Genomic DNA, 15,959 nt, shown 5'->3' on the forward strand with positions numbered 1-15,959 from the left:
CCTGATCCCGAGTTGCCTTCGGAAGGTGGAACAAAATGGCGAAACCTAACATGGCCGTTCGGAGTTGGTGACTCCAAAATAAACAGCGTGTGTCCTTCCCTCCCTGCAGACCGGGTGTGCCAGCAGCCGGGGCTCTCCCTCTGGGTCCCCTTCCAGAACGCCGCCACTGCGGTCACCAACCTCTACAAAGGTAAGGGGCTGCCCCCCCCAGCTGCCCCGGCAGCTCTCCCCGCCGAGCCAGGCCCCACTCTGCCTCCTGCCCCGGCTTACTCATAAGCAGGGCCTGTTAATGTCTCTTATTCACCCTGATAAAATCTAACCCGAGACTGCTTCCTGAATCTTGCAAGTTTTCCATGGGCCACTTTAGCTGACGGTAGCTGAATCTTTTATGTTGCTTCATGTCAGTGACTAATAACTTAAAAGCTGTTTTACTTCGAGACCCTTGAAAAAGGTTGTTTTTAATGCGTGGCTTGCTTTCATGAATTCAAGGGAAGAGTTCAGTAGCTTATTAAACAGTACTTAAATTTCCTGCATTTTGTATATGTCATGGTGTATTAAATGTTGGGATATCAGTATAATACATGTACATTTGCAATTAAGCATAGGTTGGGTTTAGTGTTTGTAAAATTCTGCATAGATGTTACGTGACAAAAAGTTTTATCTTCTTGTGACAGTGAGGCTTCTTAAGTAAGCTTCCCAGTTTATTTTAAGCACTAGGATGTTGTCATGACTGTGTCCAGGGTAGCTGTAAGAAAGCAGTGTTAGCCAAAACTTTGATAAGAGTGCACTCCGCACGTGGCTTGCTTTTGTGCTGTTTTACTGTGTGTTTCTATCTGTCAGGATCTGTTTCTGAACTCTCCTGTTCTTTGGGTTGTCACAAGAATTCTTGTCTGCAGAAGAATCATTCAGTTGTTTCTAGTTTGCTTAAAAGATTGTACAAAAATGACATCTATATCAGTGGAAGCTTGAATTGGCACAGTGTGATTCACATTGTTACTGTCTTCCATTCCTAGGAAGGAAAAAACTTTCAAAGTTCCACACTGTTGTTTTTCTGACTTGTAGTTTGATTTTGTTGAGTTGTGGTGTGATTTTTTTTCTTGGTCTGTACCGCATTAAATATAGTTCTTTCATTTGTCTCCAGTTTTCCCATTTTGGATTTGCTTTAAGCAATTTAACTTAGTAACATGTTTGTGGTGGCTGATCAGGTTTCTGACAGATGTGGACAGAGCAAGTAGGGAATGTAGATGCATAACCCTCACTGCCAGACTTGATTCTTGCAGAAAGTGCATTTGGATGTTGTGTATGTGTCATAGGTCATACAAAGGGGCAGCACATCTTATAGCAGGGTAGGTGTTGGCCTGAGGGAGTGGGTCACTAGAACATGGTCTGGGCCTCTAGTCACTTGAGCATGGTGCTAGAGTAGCAGCAGGTAGTGCTATAACTTGTCTGGAATAATTACAGTCTTTTTTTACAAATGGCATTGCTCTCCCTTACAGCATCTTTACTACAAAGACTAGGCTGTTTATTTTTGGTTAAATCATGTGGTTACTTGTGCTATAGGCAAAATGAGCCTTATTTTTGTTCTATAATGTGATTAACAGAAGATTATGTGGTGGTCAGGGAAACTAGAATTTAAATAGGAAGCTGTCTTTAGTCAGGTGTGATGTAATACTTCAAAAAACAGCACCTGAAACAAATCTTTCCTTAAAACAGGTCTTTAAGAAGTGCTGAAGTACCTCAGTTATTCAGAACTGCCATCTTTCAATTTTAAATTAACTTCCGAGTGGATAGAAATTTGTTGAGAACACAGGCAGGACCATCTAGGCACTGTCATACCAGGCACATTGGAGTCTCTTAATGTGAATTTGCCTTCCGTAGTGATGAACATGGCTCTTTAAAAAATCTCCTCTTGTTTCTCACATACTCAGTAATGTTTGTGTTTTGGAGGACTCTGTCCTGTACTGGGGATGTACTTGGTGTGGTAAACTGAACATCACAAACTGCCTCTTGCCCTGTCAGCTGGTTTCTGATCTGATAAATGTTTGGAATTTTGAGGCATCAAAATTCTTTTAACAAGTGCTACATGAGGAATAGTGCATAAGGAAAATGCCATGATGCCTTGAATGCCGGCATTTTTTCTGAAAATAGATTAGAAGTTTAATATCACATCTTACTGTGAAGGTCTTAAATCACGAATTTCTGATTGGTGCTGGTGATAGAGGCCTCATTTAAAGACACTTGATTATCTTCTAGATTGCACTAAAGAAGTGAAGGCGTGGCTTGTAATGTAGGATTTGGAACTTAAAGCCACTGTAAAAAGTCTTAGGCATATATTAGAATAGGACTTCTGAGCCTACAATTTATCTTATTTTTATTAAAAAAAAGCTGAATGTTTGGTAATGTTAGTTTTGACTTAGTAATTTCAGAATGTAGGCAGCTTGACTGCTTATATTTTGCCAGCTTAACTTTGTAAACAAAGTAGTTGTAGCTTTTACCATAAAAATCTAATCCTTCCCGGGGTAATGATGCTTGAAATTTGTCCAGGCTACATCAGCAGGCAGTGTGTTTGACCTCATAACTAGTTCATAGTTAGTCTTTTATAAAGCATTCGTGTATACAAGGAAAGCAGGTTATTGACAAAAAGCTGGGCTCCTTGCCTCTCAGAAGGACTTTCTCGTGGTATTTAGGGAAGTGATTAAAGGACTATTGTCAGTTTTCAAATTAACTCCAAAATTTTGGGGAGCTTTTACCTCGTGAGTGCTTCGGAGCTTTAGCTGCTGTGGAGTATAAAATGGCTGGAGGAATAATCTGTTGTGTTGCCATTGCTATCACAGGAATTAGCATTTGTAAATCTTCTAGCCTTTTGATTACAAAGCAGCATAGGCAAAATACTCTTGGAGTGCATAAAAGTAACTAACATGGTAAGTGTACTCTATGTGTACCTGTATAGCTTATATTCTAAAAGCCCCAAGATTTAGCTATGATCAATTTGAGATGTTCTTCTTTTTTGGTAGATTGTGTTATGTTTGAAATGCTGCTCTTTGATAGTGTAGATTTCAGTGCTGTCTTGAGGACCATGCAGTGGTGCCTTAGAATGTAAGTCTAAGAATAGCATTTCATAGTGATTATTTTTGGGTTTTTTGCATGTAAGAAAACTAGATGTGTATGTCACTGTTTACCTGTAAGCCAATATCTTGGACAGCTGTTCTTAAATAAATCTCTTAATATTGTTCTGGGCAAATGGCTGTTATGTTGGACTTAATTAGTAAAGCAAGAATATAGAAAGCTGTTTTAATCAGCTCTGCCAGATTTGAAAAAAAAAATCTATGGAAATCAAGTAAATGAAATTGGAGTGGATATGTTGATGTCTTTTAATGGAGCAAGAGCTAATGTAGCAGTAATTTTCATAAAACTGAAATAGTTGTTGGCAAAGCTCTGATAGCAAATCTATGACAAACAAGATGAACATAATTGTGTAGAGAATATGGTTTGTCCCACCTGTTACTGTTGTCTGAAATTTACTCATACTTAAACTAGTAGCCAGAAATGTACTTACCGAAGTTTGAAAACAACGTACTATAAGGCATTTAAGAGTGCTTCTTAGAGGCACAGTTACAACTGATGTGCACAGGTGACCAATTACATCAATGGAGAATGAAATTGCATTTTGTAGTAGGATTAATTGCAAATAATGTGTTTAAAGCTTCTGTATGTAAAACTTGCAATGGGATCTTAAATGGGGAAGGAAATTTTTTTAGACTTCCTTTGTAAATGGTATGTTGCCTAGTTGAAAGGCATTGGGGACACTTGTTTTCTAACTAGTTTCAAAACTATGGCCTCCTGTGAATTGCCTCTGCAATTGAAATTCAGATGAAACTAGAGTGACTGTAAAGAAATCTGAGTTTTCTGAAAATTCCTTACCTATCAGAATCAAGAAAAGCAGTTATTCCTTTTGGTTTTGTGGGGTTTCTTGACTGTACTGAAGCACTTTGAGTGTGTTTCTTAAGGTGCATTGTCTGTTGATTTAAGTACCTTCGTCAGACTGACAAGCTCAAAGTGTATTTTTAATGTTAATACAATATGGTTTCATAAACAGTGATGTAGTGTTGACCTGAAGTGTAGTAAATGCTATTTAGGTGGTGCTTGAGTTGCTGTTTACTTTGACTTGTAAATGGGGTGGAACTTTTTAGATAATATTCTCTTAAGGTTTAATATGACTCATCTTCAATGCTAGCTAATTTGTTACAGCTAACTTGGTACTGCATTACAGTAACCGGTAGAAGATATACTTCTTTCCCATGGTTGACAGAAGCCATATCAGTGATGTGCCATACTATACATTGCTCTATCTGTAACACTTACTAAGAAAACTTTTTTGTCTTCTTGCAGAAAGTGTGGATGCCCATCAGCGAAGCTTTGATGTAGGAATTCAGATTGGCTATCAGCGTCGGAATAAGGATGTGTTAGCTTGGGTTAAAAAACGCAGAAGAACTATTCGTAGAGAAGACTTGATCAGCTTCCTATGTGGAAAAGTTCCTCCTCCAAGAAATTCTAGAGCTCCCCCAAGACTGACTGTAGTATCCCCTAACCGAGCTACTTCAACAGAAACTAGCTCATCTGTAGAGACTGATTTGCAACCCTTCCGTGAAGCCATAGCTCTGCATGGTAACAGTAATTTTTTCAATACTACTTGGTTAAAATTGGGTGGGGGTTCTTAAAGCATGTCTGGCTCTTGGCCATTGTTGGTGTCATAATATGTCATGTACCTGATGTTCCAGCTGAAGGTATCTCCTTAATTCTCTGAGGGAGTTTTTGCATGTATAAGGCATGTAGCCACTAAAAAGTTGCATAGTTAAATACTTTGAATGAGGAAAAGGTATTGTATAAAAATGAGGTTTGGATCTAATATTCTCCAGCTGTGAACTCAACAGTTAAGTATCAACTTTTGGTAGTGTTTTTGAAACACGAAGAGACATGGCATTCATACCAATGCTAAAGTAAACAGAATTCTTGGAAAATGATAATACTATGCTAGCAACTAGTTAAATACTAAGATTTGACTAGTGGCAAATAACTAGCAAATTTTTGCAGGGCTAGGGAGGGAATTTGATGTCTGAAGCTTCTGTCTTTCAGGTACCTTACCTCACTCTAGTACTCTTGTTGTTATGCACTGGATAATATGGTTTAGCATTCTACTTAAAGTACCCTAGAAAGGGTACTGCACTTGCACATCATTGCAATAATTGAGTCCTGTTCAGAACTTAGTGCTAGTTCACTTTCAGTCTTAAATGTCTTCCAGTGTCATACTGAATTTCCTTCCTTGCCATCACCAACAATGTTGGTGTTGTATCTTTTCTCCTTTTCATACATGAATATTCAGTAGCTTATTCTGCATTGGACTGTTACCTAGCAAGTGATAAAGAAAAATGTGCTTTAAATTGCTCTTGAGGTGAAATGAAGCAGTTCACCTCTGGGTTTTATGCCTTCTAAAATTCTAAAGGGTAGCTGATACCTTGAGGTATAAATAGTAGACCATTCTAAAAGGAAAAAATCAAGCTATCTAGAAGTACAACCTGTGAAACTTAAATGAAATTTTTACTGCCTCAATATTCTCAGTGGGGGGTGGAATTAATGAGTTAATTAGATGAGTGGATTCCTGAAAATGCAGTTGTTGCTTCTGCTATGCTGTGGTGGTTTTTCAAGATACATAAGCCAGACACTGTTACTGTCTAGGTGACAGACTAATTCTGGTATTGTTTGCTGCTCTGTTGCCATTTAAATCAAGCATGCTTCCACCCAGTCATGTAGTTTTTGGCAGTTTTCCTTCTCATACTGGAAGCTGGCTAGAGAATTCTGTGCACCAGTATTGCTTATCCAGTAGGTAAAGCTAACTTCATGAGGAGGACAACTGCAGAAGCTGGCTCTCACCTGATATGATGTACTAAACACCCTCTTAAAGTCTTGTTTTCTGAAACCGTAGTTGAATCCAGTGTGCAGCTGGCTTTAACTATAAAGGCTTACTTTCAGGTGAGAGTAATCTGGGTAGACTCACTTCAGTGCAGTGAGCTCTCAAGCAGAGTAAACTCAGAGGCATTTTTATTGGTAATATGGCTCTTTTCATGTTCTTGTATTGTTTCTTAGCATCTGCCTTGTATAGAGGTGGTTTATGGAAGTCACTTCTCTATAGCATGGGAATCTGAACCATGAAGTATGAAGTTTTTTCGTACTTCATAACCTAAATCAGGGTCATGAGGACTGTAGGAAGTTCCCTGCTCTGCACTGGCACTGCAGGGGCTAGAAATGCACTCTTCCCCTTCATCAGCTGGTTGACAAGATTACATGTCAGTCACCTTCTGGATTAGGTTCTCTTGATATCAGTTTCAATCTGGTCTTTGACACAAATGCTTTTGTGCTAATCCTTTAGTGACTAGGCTTGTATTTGGCCTCATAACTGTTTTTAGGTTATTGCCTACAATGTCTGTGTTCCTTCAGCTTCTCCCCTCCTTTTCTTTAACATTAAGGAAGCTGTGATTAAAATGTCTTCCAAACTATTTTCCTATTTATCATAGGGCTTCTCAGAACTATGTTTTGATTTTGAAACCTGTGTAGGATCTTCAGGTGTGTGGAAAATTAATGTCCTCTGTAGGGCTATGTTTATCTTCATTTTTTGGCAGGCTGTTTAAAAGTGATTTGCTGCTGCTTAGGTATTGTGAGGAAACATGAGAAAACCTGGTGATAGTGAGTAGCAGTCTCAGCAAGTGTTCAGGACTGAAGCTTTAGGGGAAATTTTTGACTGGCATGTAAGGGAGTGAGGCTTTGTTTTGTGCTGGTAGGCTTCCTGTGGAAATGAAGTATTTCTCTGTTGGTAATGTGGATGGGCTGAATTAGATTTGATGGGTAATGCTAAAACTTGCTGCTCTAAGCAAGATTTAGTGAAGCAAGGATAGGTATGAATCTATGTCATATTATGACACCAAATAAAGCTCTGTTGAAGTTGAGCTGGTTTATTGACTTCTCAGAAGTAGGTACTAATACATGTCTAAAGAACCATGGTCCTACAACTTCTTGATCTTGCTCTTTGATGAGGGAGATACCTGTATTTTGGTCATGTAACCTCTAAATGCTTCATAATCACATCTGAAAACTTTGACAGGCACTGTGGTAACAAAGTAGCTAATAATTAAATATTTCCTGGAACATCAAACACAATTCCAGGTGTGTGCCCTAGACTGAGACATTAGACAAGAGTATCTTTAGGTGTCAGTACAATCTTAAAGCTGTATGCTGCATCTGAAGAGAAATCTGTTAAAATTGGATTTTTAACCTTACCTCTTCTATCTCAAACCTTGTTATATCTGACCTGTATTATAGCTCTGCAAGGTAGTTAACAGTTTTCTTGATGAAAGCTAGGGATTTTGAACCCAAAATTTAATCTTGTGATATTAGTTATTAATAGTCTTTGTGCTACAAGGAAACTTGTTCTTCACTACTATTCTGCTTTCAAGACTTGTTACTGTAGTTAAAAGCAAAATGGTCATGACAAAAACTATACTGACACAAGAATGTTTAAGGTATATGCAATCTACCTTTTCTTTTAACTCTATGGCTTATATGCTGTGCAGCTGTTACTGAAATCTTTAGTGTAACTTAAGGGTACTTGAGAATGAGTTTTTGGAACTAAGTAACCTCTTGAGAGAGTTAAACTCTCATAAATAAAAAAATGTTTGCACTTAATATTAGCTTTCTGTTATTAGTGTGTTGATGGGTAACTTTTGAAATAAAACATGGCTAGAAACTTGAACTGTGAATACCTGAAAAGACATTAAAGCTTTCAAGAAAAGCTGAGTAGTTAGCTCAAGGTAATATATGCTATTTTACTCTGAAGTTCAAGTGGATTTTTCTGAAACCTCAAGAACTGTACATCTGGTGATGCTTAGTGTTTTATGATGTGATATTAGAAGATAAGTACCTTTATTGTTGAACATCTCAAGTAGAGTTAGGTTTTTAGCTTCCGCCAGACCCTAAAATGTCATTGCAGTTAGCATAGGTATGGATGTATCTTCACCTACTTTCTGGATGCGTATTGCCATATCCGATTCTGTAAGAGAAGAGTTTCAAATGACAGAATTACGTCAAACTGAGCTAACAGTCATAAGATTCCCAAAAGCTGACATGTGCCATGTCATTTTCTGATTGGCTGTAGCTAGCATACTAAGTCTTGCAGTGCTTGGTGGCTGTGCACAGTCCATGTTTGAAATGATGCTTTGGTCTTTTAGTGTGCCCCATGTTCTTCAAACCATTCTCCCAGCATAATGGGAGAAAATGCTATGATTTGAGGAGAGGGAAGAAGTAAGCATGGGAAGACAATGATGAAATGCATTAGACTTGAGCACTCTTAACTCAAAATGTTGAGTGGGCAACAGCACAGTGAGGGAGTGTTAGTTCTTTTGCTCCTTAGCTTTAATGTTGATGTATATCACTAATGTGATTAGTCTCTTTTGAGGGGTGGGGAACCCTTGCTCTAGCATGTAGAAGTGTGTGGCTTGGCCCCTTTAAAGAGCCTGAATTTCCATTAGGCCTTCTCAAAATATTAAACTGCAATATAAAACATCAGCAGTTGTTAGCAGAGTGGAGAAGAAGCAGTTGGTGGAAGAGGGGATAGGAGAGCAGAGTTCAGGTTAGTTTGAAAAGAGTTTAACTTAAAGGTTGTGTATATATATAGCTATCTTAGAGTTAGGTATTGGTATGTACTGCTAAAACTTGCTCTTTGAGCAGTACTGTGAAAGGGTGAGTGTGACATAGAGGAGTGACAAGGATCTATCTGCATGCCATTTTGTATTTATCTGGAGTTATTAACTAATTCCTGCTTTAATCACACTTATCTAAGCATGAATGTTCTTTTTGATACTTCCTGATTAAAACTTCCGGGAAACAATAGTTAATACTATTACTATACAGAACAGTAGTTATCCAGTATATTATGCTGTGGCAGTGACCTGAATAACTCATACTCATTATGGACATCGTTATAGTGCAGATAAAGAGCATTTTCAGTTTGTCAGGCCAGTGTTGATAAACTTGCTAATTTCGAGTGGACAGTTTTATTTACCTTAAGTATTTCATACTCTATAAAATACATAGTTTTAGCCAAGCATTCTAGTCACTTGATAGTTTTGGAGAGTACTTAGTTATAAATTAGCTAGTATTGGTCACAATTTCTTCTATACTGCAGCTTCTTCTAATAGTACAATAATAAATGCTTTAGAATATAGCTTCATATAAAAGCAGAGTTTTTTGTGAGATTACTGGCTATGAAACACCATATTGTTGATTTGACTGAAAGATATGGCAGGACTGAGAATGTAGTATGTACTGTGAAATCTCAGATATGCCCTCTACTTCAATCCTTTCAAGTTTAAAAAGGGAGAAAGAGCCATGTGTCCTGTCTTAAAGGCCTCTCATAAAGGAAATGTCTCCTGCGGAAAGCAGTGGGAGACTTCAGGGATGGTCATGAGATCATGAAAGAAGTAAAGGCACTTCAGTAGCTGTTTGAATCTCTATCCTGTTGTATAGACAAAACTGATGTGCCTGTGAATAGGTCATGTTAATCACAATATAGAAATTTGAGGTTGTGAAATGGTGTTGCTAACAGTCATGTCATCTTACTACTTCCTAGTATCTATTACTGCTTACTTTCTGCTTTAAATGGTTGAATGCTTTGGGAAGAGGTCTTGGGGTCCACTGAAAACTTAAACTCAGAATAATTCACAATAAATGGGTTTTCTGAGATTTGCTCTTTGCATTACAACAACATTCCAAGAAAAAATGAACTGCGGATCACAGTTCAGTTTGAGATCCTGAAAGGTGCTTTCTGTGTGAACAAAAATTAGATCTTTTCTGTTGCATTGCTGATTGTCTTCAAAGGCGTTGCTTCCATGAAATGGCAACTTGATATTTCAGTGCATGCCTCGAATTTTCTGACTCTTTTATGTTAGCTTGATTACCCAATCCTAAACTGTGATCTAAATGTTTCATTTGACAGTTCTGCTCTCTTGGATTGATGAGTAGTGCTATGTAATATGGTTAACTGCCAGTAACTGATACCAAATTGTCACTCAGTCTATTAGCATACTCAGTAATGACTGTTCCTCAACTTGTTCAGTATTAAATACCTGTATGAGATGCAAGATTAAATTGCAACTAGAAGCCCATGTTGTGATGCAATATCCTTGTACTCCTAGCTCTGTAGAAATTAATTCAAAACTACTCTCCTGCCTTTGACACTAGGTTCGATTGAAGATTTTAACTTCTTGATTATTTCCTGAAGGTTGGTTGTGTCTTTAAATTTACAGTGATTCAGTATTACCTAAATATTGGAAAGTCAATGCCTGCTTGAGGCATTGCTTGCAAACCTTGGCGGTCTGTTTTAGAATATGCTGCAGGATATTACAGATGCATCTTTTAATTCTGACTTGTATCTACTATTTTAAAAAATGCCTATTACTTGAAAAGGCTCTACTTAAAAACATAGTTCTTGAGTCATGCCCAAAATGTATTCTTATATCACAGGTCAGTTTTGGGGTTTATTTATAATAATTTGTTTCTCCTTACTTGGGCACCAGACATAATGAAAAGATGTCATGATAAAGCTGAATTAGTATATTGGCCATTTGGTTATGGGTTGTATAACATAAAAGTAAATGACTGATAAGTGGTGTAAATTGTTGACTTTCAGTGGAAGTAACAACACTGAACTTGTGTGTTCAGAGCAATTTTGCTCGGAATAGTGATGTGGGGGGAAATCTGTGCAATCAGTTTGGATTTGAAACAATGTCACCTTCTGTGCACTGTCAAATTTTTTCTGATTTAAATGTACAGGATGAATTAATGTTGTTCTAATGTATGTCATGCCAGTTGAAATTAAACTTGCTGTTGTCTTTGAATTGTGAAGTGATTTGTTACCTGCCCAAATTTTGCACATTGGTAGTTTATCCGAGATATGGTATCTGAATTGGCGTTTTGCTCATGCGTCATCCAGTTAGCTGCTTTACTTTCTTTAGTAGATGTACAGGAACCTCTTTTCATAATGGTTTTGAATTTAAGCTTGACCTTAATCCTGGGAGTACTGGAACAAACCTTGTTTCTGAATTACCTTTTCACTAAAACAGCTTCTGCTGTTTAAATAGTTTCTGCCATTGTGAGTGAAAGATGATTTTAATATTAATAAAACCTGCAGGGTCCCTGTTGGGCTTCAAATGATGCTCCTGGGTTGTGTTGGAACACCAGTTAGAGCTGTAAGCAAAAGCTCTAGGAAAGCATCAGTGATTAGTGGCTGTTTCTACTGGTTGTTGCATAATGCCCAACCTGTGTAAAAGTATATCCTGTGCTGCTACAAGATACAGGCTTTAAATGTTCATTCAACAGTACTGTACAATAGAGTGAAATTGGTTGGCCTGTTTTATCCTGACTTGTATATCAACCTGCCATTGCTGCAGGTGGCTTTAGAATTTGTCTTGCAATTGAGGTTTCTGGCAACTGATCTAGTAGCTCTAGCAGTCTTCACAGAGCCACTGAAGTTGCTTCTTTATCCTATCAGCAGCTAATAGGTAGGGTTTTGTTAGGCTTTACCTGTCAGCATGTGACTTCTGGCTGCCTACTTGACTATATATGAAGATGTGTATTAAGTGGCTTTGCATACACACAAGATGTGTGATGGCTGGACAAAGGCATAGAGTATTTGAGACAAGAGAAAACCTCTGAGAGAGCTCAAGATTTTAAAGGCTACTGAGACAGAAATCTTCCTAGACAGCTTAACATTTGCTTGTTCTTATTGCTAGAAAAATACACAGATGTAGATCTTGTCTGCTATTCATCTTCCTGCATGACTCTTGATTTGGTTTATTTCTAGGGCCAACAGATAGTTTTGTACTTTCCTAATAATGCTATCATAACTGCTTCAAATCTGAGTAAAGATGTTTGTTTTATCTGAGCTCTTGTTTATCTACAAATGCAGCCTGAATTCGAAATTAAGAAGAATTGTTAGGCTTTCATGTACTAGCCCTTACTAAACTTATGTTTTGGAATGTCCTGCTTTAGCAAAGTTGTAATAGTAACACTAAATTAGTATGAATTCATGGTTTTCTTGTTTATGGCCTTGTTTTGACAAGGAATAAACTTTGTTTTAACTAAACATTTTATTAATAACCTGAACACAAACCGAAGTAATTGCAGGGTACCTGTGACAGTGTTTTGGATCACATCTGTCAATAGCAAATTTTGGGGGATTGTCATATGGTCTTGCTTGGCTTATTTTTTATTTGTAAGTGCTCTTTTGAATTCTCATAATACTAATATGTTGGCTAATAGCGGCAGCCATGAAATAAAGCTTTTATTTAAACACTAGCTGTGTATAGACCTGTCTGAGATCTGCTGTCATACTGCACTTTTCTTTAGAACTACGATAACTCAAGAGTGAAAAGGAGCAGGATGGTGGTGTTTGAAACAAGATTAAGTCAAGTCAACCTGAAAAGCCCTTGGTAGGGGGATTTTCATTCTGGGTAACTGTTGGTCTAGTGTGAAGCCTTCATATTGAAATAATCTGCTCTTGAGTATGTACACGTATTTTGAATAGCCTGTCATGCTTGTGGAGCTAGCATTTGCCATAGTGTGCTGTTTACAACCTGGTGTATAAGCTCACTTCTAACATCATAAAAAGCAGTTCTAGTCATCGCTAGATTCTTATATGGACTAAAAGATGGGAAGGTGTGGTCTGGACTTCAGATAAGTAAGTGTTATACAAATAATAGGATGAAGTGCCTTTAACATACCACTAGAAGTCCAATAAGTGTCATCCCTCTGCCACACATGGGAAACTAACTTTCTTTACTGTTTGACCTAAATGCTTTTTCTTTTTTCCCCCTAGGTCTTAGTGGTGCAATGGCTAGTATAAGTGTTCGCTCAAGTACCCCAGGCTCGCCCACTCACGTGAGCAGTGGCTCCAATGCTAGTCGAAGGAGAAATGGACTCCATGATGTTGATTTGAACACTTTCATATCAGAAGAAATGGCACTCCACTTGGACAATGGTGGAACTAGAAAGCGTACCTCAGCCCAGTGTGGCGATGTCATTACAGACTCACCAACTCATAAACGCAACAGAATGATCTAAACTGCAAAAATTTCAAACCCACCATGCTGCTTGAAAGCCACTTGATCCTCAGAGTACTATTGAAAAGGAAACATGAGGCCATCTTTCCATATTCACTGTTTAAGACAAATGAATTCAATAATTGCCATAAAGGAAATTTTAGATATTACATTAGATGCCTCTTGTAACTGCGGCTTTCTTAAACTATATTCTTAGCAGAGGACATCAGATATTGTGTAGTAGTTAGCAAGATCATCATAGGCAAACATGTATCCGTTCCAAGGCTAAAAGTGACCTTACTTGTATTCTTAAAGGGAAAGGAAATTTCAGATGTTTATTTGGTTATAGAACGCTTTTTTTTGTCCTTTATTTCCTGCTGTGTTGAGTATTTGCTTAAACAGTATTGCCAGTTTGACTGAAATTGTCTACAACATGACTTGGCATCTTTGTCAAAACTGCAGGCTTCCATTTTTGCAGCACTGTACCATGCACCTAGTTTCTATATAGTAACAGTGTGCAAGTTATAAATATTGGACTGTACCCTTTTTAGTTTTAAAAGCAGTTGATAATTCTGGTGATTGTGTGATAATGTAAAGAGGTGCTATGATGGTCATGCAGTTAATACTTAATATTGAATCAATACAAGGATCTTTATTGGATTCACTTTGTGTGTTTTAGTGCTCTGAAGTAGCAATATTAAACTTTTCCCCGATTAACTTCATAGGCTTTTAAATCAGTTTGAGAAAATATATGTACTTATTGGTATTATCCTCGTGGTAATCATACACAGTGCAGACTGCACCAGTGCTGACCTAAATTTAGAGAAAGATGTCCTGTAATTGGAAAATAGGCTTTTCTGTTCAGTATTAGTGAAGGGTAGGTTTTGTGTACACCCATATCCCATTTTACATTTCTTGTGAAGTAATTGCCCATTGCTGGGGAGGGGTGGGAGGAGAGGGAATGAGGGGGGAATAGTTGAAAAGGGGTGTGTTCTAACAAGTAAGACTTCTGGTCACATGTGGAAACTTGGACTAACTTAAACAAGATTCTGTGTGATGCCATCTCCTTCAGGAGGGAGTGACATGCAGGTTCTGTGAAGTGCTAAGAAAATAATTTAAAACTGGAAGTTGATTATAAAGCTCTGGATGAATTAAAAAGGATAAATGGCTTTCTTTTTGTGTTGAGCTTACATTCATAGGATTGAACTCTGGCTGCCATAACTTAAGCATAATCTAAAACTGAACTAGAGATCAAGACTGATCTGCTGCAAATCCGTTTCTGAATGGGGAAGGATATGCGTCAGTCTCAAACAGTGTCCTAACTATTTTTGCATGTAGATGCAGCAAGTCTTTGGTGGAGAGCTCTGGCTTTTAGGGCCTCTAAACCTCTGCCTGGGAAAGGGATAATACAGGAGGAATAAGAAGATGAAGAGCTCCAAACCTGCAAGTTGGGAAGGGGTATTTAGCGAGGTGGTATGCATGCTTTAACTGGAAGCGTAGGCTGATTCTTGGACGAAATGCAGCTATGCTAGATTCACAATACTAAAAAAAATTGTGGTGTTCTAGCTAAGTTAAGGCACCTTGAGCTCCATGTTAATACACAGCTCTTCAAGACTTTTGCTTATGTGCTTGTAGAGTCAGATCTTTTTTTATATTATCTTCTCTGTTTGAAGCAGACTTCACTGTAGTTTTGCTGCTTTTTACCCTGATGTCCTCTCATTGGTGTTCTGTAGTCAAGGCAAGACAGCAATGATGTGTTAAATTCTCGGAATTCAAGGCTCTCTAAGAGCATGATTTTCTTGCTTTGTGGTGCTTCCATCAAATTTCTTTACATTGAGGAGCTCTTGAAGATGTCAACAGTTGCACAATACTGTAGCTAGAGGTTCTGTAGTTTATGGGACAAGTGTAAGAACTGTCCAAAGCAAGATGGTAAAAACTGTTCAAAGCCCCCACCTGTGTTACATAGCTGAACTTGCACATCACCTGAAGACTCAGTGTACATTAATTTCAGTTACTGCTATTAACTACGATTCATAAGGCTTATTTTATGTAAGATATTAATACTGCAAAAGCTAGTTTTCTTTTGGAGACTGCATTTTCAACAAAGATTTTGAAGATGGTATCTAAATATATCTGTTAGTATTTATTAGGCTGTTGGCAGAGGGATTTTTCTGTTGCAGAAGAAAAATCTGGAGTCCTGAACAGAAAGGACATGTGTGAGAACCATTCTTCAGCTCTTCTGTTTATTCATTAACTGGCTTGTACAACTAAGATGCTTACGCTCTGCAATTTCTAACACACTTTACTATTACATGTGGTAAAGGTAACATCATATTGGTATCAGTTCTGCATATATGGATTGAACTGTAACAGTGCTTCTGGTCTAGCCCAAATATACAGAGCCTGTTCAAATTACTTCTCCCCTTCCTTGCAGTGAAATAAATCCTGTTAATGCTTTGAAGTGTTAATTCAGTCTAGTACCACCTAAAACTAAATTTGTCTGGCTTTTTATTTAATTTGTGCCATTTTTCTTTGAAAGAAAGCAGGCTTAGATACTAAACTGGTTGCATTAATATTTTTTTGCTTGTACCTTCAATATTTGGCAAATTTTTGATTGTTTTTTGTTTAGCCCCAACTGTTGTTTGCTCTTTGTTAACCTCTGCCAGAATGATCAAAAATGCATGTATTCACCTGGTAAACACAAGGAGAACAGGTTGTCTCTTAAAAAAAATAAAAGTCCAGTACCTGTTGCTTTGAAGACTATTTCTTGTGCCAGTGTAGAAAATTGATGTTCTGGAAATAGCTTTCAGCTAT

The 15,959-nt window shown here is 37.8% G+C and overlaps 1 protein-coding gene across 1 annotated transcript; it reads left to right on the forward strand.

Moving 5' to 3' along the window:
- Positions 1-109: 109 nt before the first annotated feature.
- LOC104071554 (UPF0472 protein C16orf72) lies at positions 110-13,556 on the forward strand (the record flags this gene model as incomplete). The annotated part of the gene is made up of 3 exons (XM_009583661.1): positions 110-190; positions 4,390-4,665; positions 12,923-13,556. Coding segments are annotated over 3 exons (602 nt in total), but the record flags the coding sequence as incomplete, so codon positions are not given.
- Between the last annotated feature and the right edge of the window lie 2,403 nt (positions 13,557-15,959).

Source organism: Fulmarus glacialis, unplaced genomic scaffold (assembly GCF_000690835.1).
Source record: "Fulmarus glacialis isolate BGI_N327 unplaced genomic scaffold, ASM69083v1 scaffold11068, whole genome shotgun sequence".
NCBI classification, from domain to species: domain Eukaryota; kingdom Metazoa; phylum Chordata; class Aves; order Procellariiformes; family Procellariidae; genus Fulmarus; species Fulmarus glacialis.